The 2,002-nt window shown below is 39.8% G+C and overlaps 1 protein-coding gene across 4 annotated transcripts in view; it reads left to right on the top strand.

Annotated features, from left to right (window-relative positions):
* LOC110462383 (villin-1-like) overlaps window positions 1-2,002 on the top strand; it is a 121,273-nt gene that overhangs the window by 92,118 nt on the left and 27,153 nt on the right. For all 4 annotated transcript variants that reach the window (XM_021516324.1, XM_021516322.1, XM_021516323.1 and 1 more), the window contains one exon: window positions 1,755-1,838. In XM_021516324.1, coding sequence (XP_021371999.1) covers window positions 1,755-1,838 — 84 coding nt within the window. The remainder of the gene's footprint in view (window positions 1-1,754; window positions 1,839-2,002) is intronic.

Here is a 2,002-nt window from a genome sequence, read left to right as displayed (position 1 = left end):
TACCAAGTTAGTTCAAATGAATGACCTTGACCCAACTTTCACGGTCACTGGGGTCTGATGTCTTAAAATCTTCAAACAACTTCTTCACAATAACCAAAAGGCCCAGGGTACTGATATTGGGCCTGTAGCATGCTGGGATGAAGGGCTACCAAGTTTGTTAAAATGAATGACCTTGACCCACTTTCAAGGTCACTGGGGTCAGATGTCTTAAAATCTTCAAACAACTTCTTCTCAATAACCAAAAGGCCCAGGGTACTGATATTGGGCCTGCAGCATGCTGGGATGAAGGGCTACCAAGTTTGTTAAAAAGTTGACCTTGACCAGCTTTCAAGGTCACAGGGGTCAAATGTTTTAAAATCTTCAAACAACTTCTTCTCAATAACGAAAAGGCCCAGGGTACTGAAATTAGGCCTGTAGCATGCTGGGATGAAGGACTACCAAGTTTAATCAAATGAATGACCTTGATCCACTTTCAACCTGATGTCCTTGTTTGACATTCAAGGTCACAGGCGTCATATGTTTAAATCTTTTAATAGGTTCTTATTTATGAATCAAACACTGATATTCTGCCTGAAGCTGTATTTTAGTCCACTTTTAAGATTACAAGTGTGAGATTAATACAAGGTGAGCGATGCAGGCCCATTGGGCCTCTTGTATAGGGAAATAACACTTTTGGGTATATTTTGTCAATTTTCAGCAGAAATTTATTCTTACTCGGTGAGAATCATCCTTGGCGGAAGATAGTATCAAATTGTAAAATTGAAATTCCTACGCCAACCCTAGGGGCCAGGGCGGGGCCCCAAAGGGAAAATTAACCAATATTTCAAAAAAAAAATCTCCAGACTCAGAGGTACTACAGTCATTTTCTCTGCATGGAGAGAGAGATCATCAAGGGCTTTACTTAAATTGTAAATTTCAGGACCCCCGAGCTATCCGTTTTCCCTTGGGGAGGGGGTAAAGTTTTCTATAGTTTATATAGGGAATTCACACTTTTGTGTATATTTTGACAACTTTCTGTAGGAAATTATTTTTACTTGGTGAGAATTATCCGTGGAGGAAGATGGTTTCAAATTGTAAAATTGGGATTCCTACCCCAACCCCTGGGGCCAGGGTTTACTGTAGTTTATATAGGGAAATAACACTTTCGGGTATATTTTATCCATTTTCAACAGAAAATTACTCAAACTTAGTCAGAATCATCTTTGGTGAATGAGAGTATTACTTTGTAAAATTGGGATTCCTGCCCCATCCCCAGGGGCTAGGGCGGGGCCCCAAAGGGAACATTTACCAATATTTTCAAATTCTTATCCTTTGATGACCTGACAAGTATTGTAGTTCACTTTGTTTACATGTTGATTTCCACATCACATCTCAATAATGAAATTGAACTACCAGTACCTAAAATATCTCAATAATGAAATTGAGCTACCAGTACCTAAAATATCTCAATAATGAAATTGAGCTACCAGTACCTAAAATATCTCAATAATGAAATTGAGCTACCAGTACCTAAAATATCTCAATAATGAAATTGAGCTACCAGTACCTAAAATATCTCAATAATGAAATTGAGCTACCAGTACCTAAAATATCTCAATAATGAAATTGAGCTACCAGTACCTAAAATATCTCAATAATGAAATTGAGCTACCAGTACCTAAAATATCAATTAGGTGACTGCTAAGGCCCTTGGGCCTCTTGTTCTTATAGCTAAAACATTGTTTAAATTTATGCTTTCATCTCTGTTAATAAAGGTGCCTCTCCGTGCTGCCTCCCTCAATTCCAATGACGTGTTTGTAATTGTCACGAAAACTAATGTCTTCATCTGGATGGGAAAGGTAAGAACATCCCGCTCCTGTCTGATGTAAGTCCCTCCTTGTTAACTATCTATGTGGGTGGGTGTGGGTGCCCCCCCCCCCCCCCCCAAAAAAAATGGAGGGGGGGAGGGGGGGGGGCGCAACACACAAGTTGCATGTTGGCATGTGTGTTGGCCCTCTTTACC

Source organism: Mizuhopecten yessoensis, unplaced genomic scaffold (genome assembly GCF_002113885.1).
Source record: "Mizuhopecten yessoensis strain PY_sf001 unplaced genomic scaffold, ASM211388v2 scaffold10777, whole genome shotgun sequence".
In the NCBI taxonomy this organism is placed as follows: Eukaryota; Metazoa; Mollusca; class Bivalvia; order Pectinida; family Pectinidae; genus Mizuhopecten; species Mizuhopecten yessoensis.
Note: the sequence above shows the minus strand (reverse complement) of the source record. Positions and strands in the feature narration are given on the sequence as shown.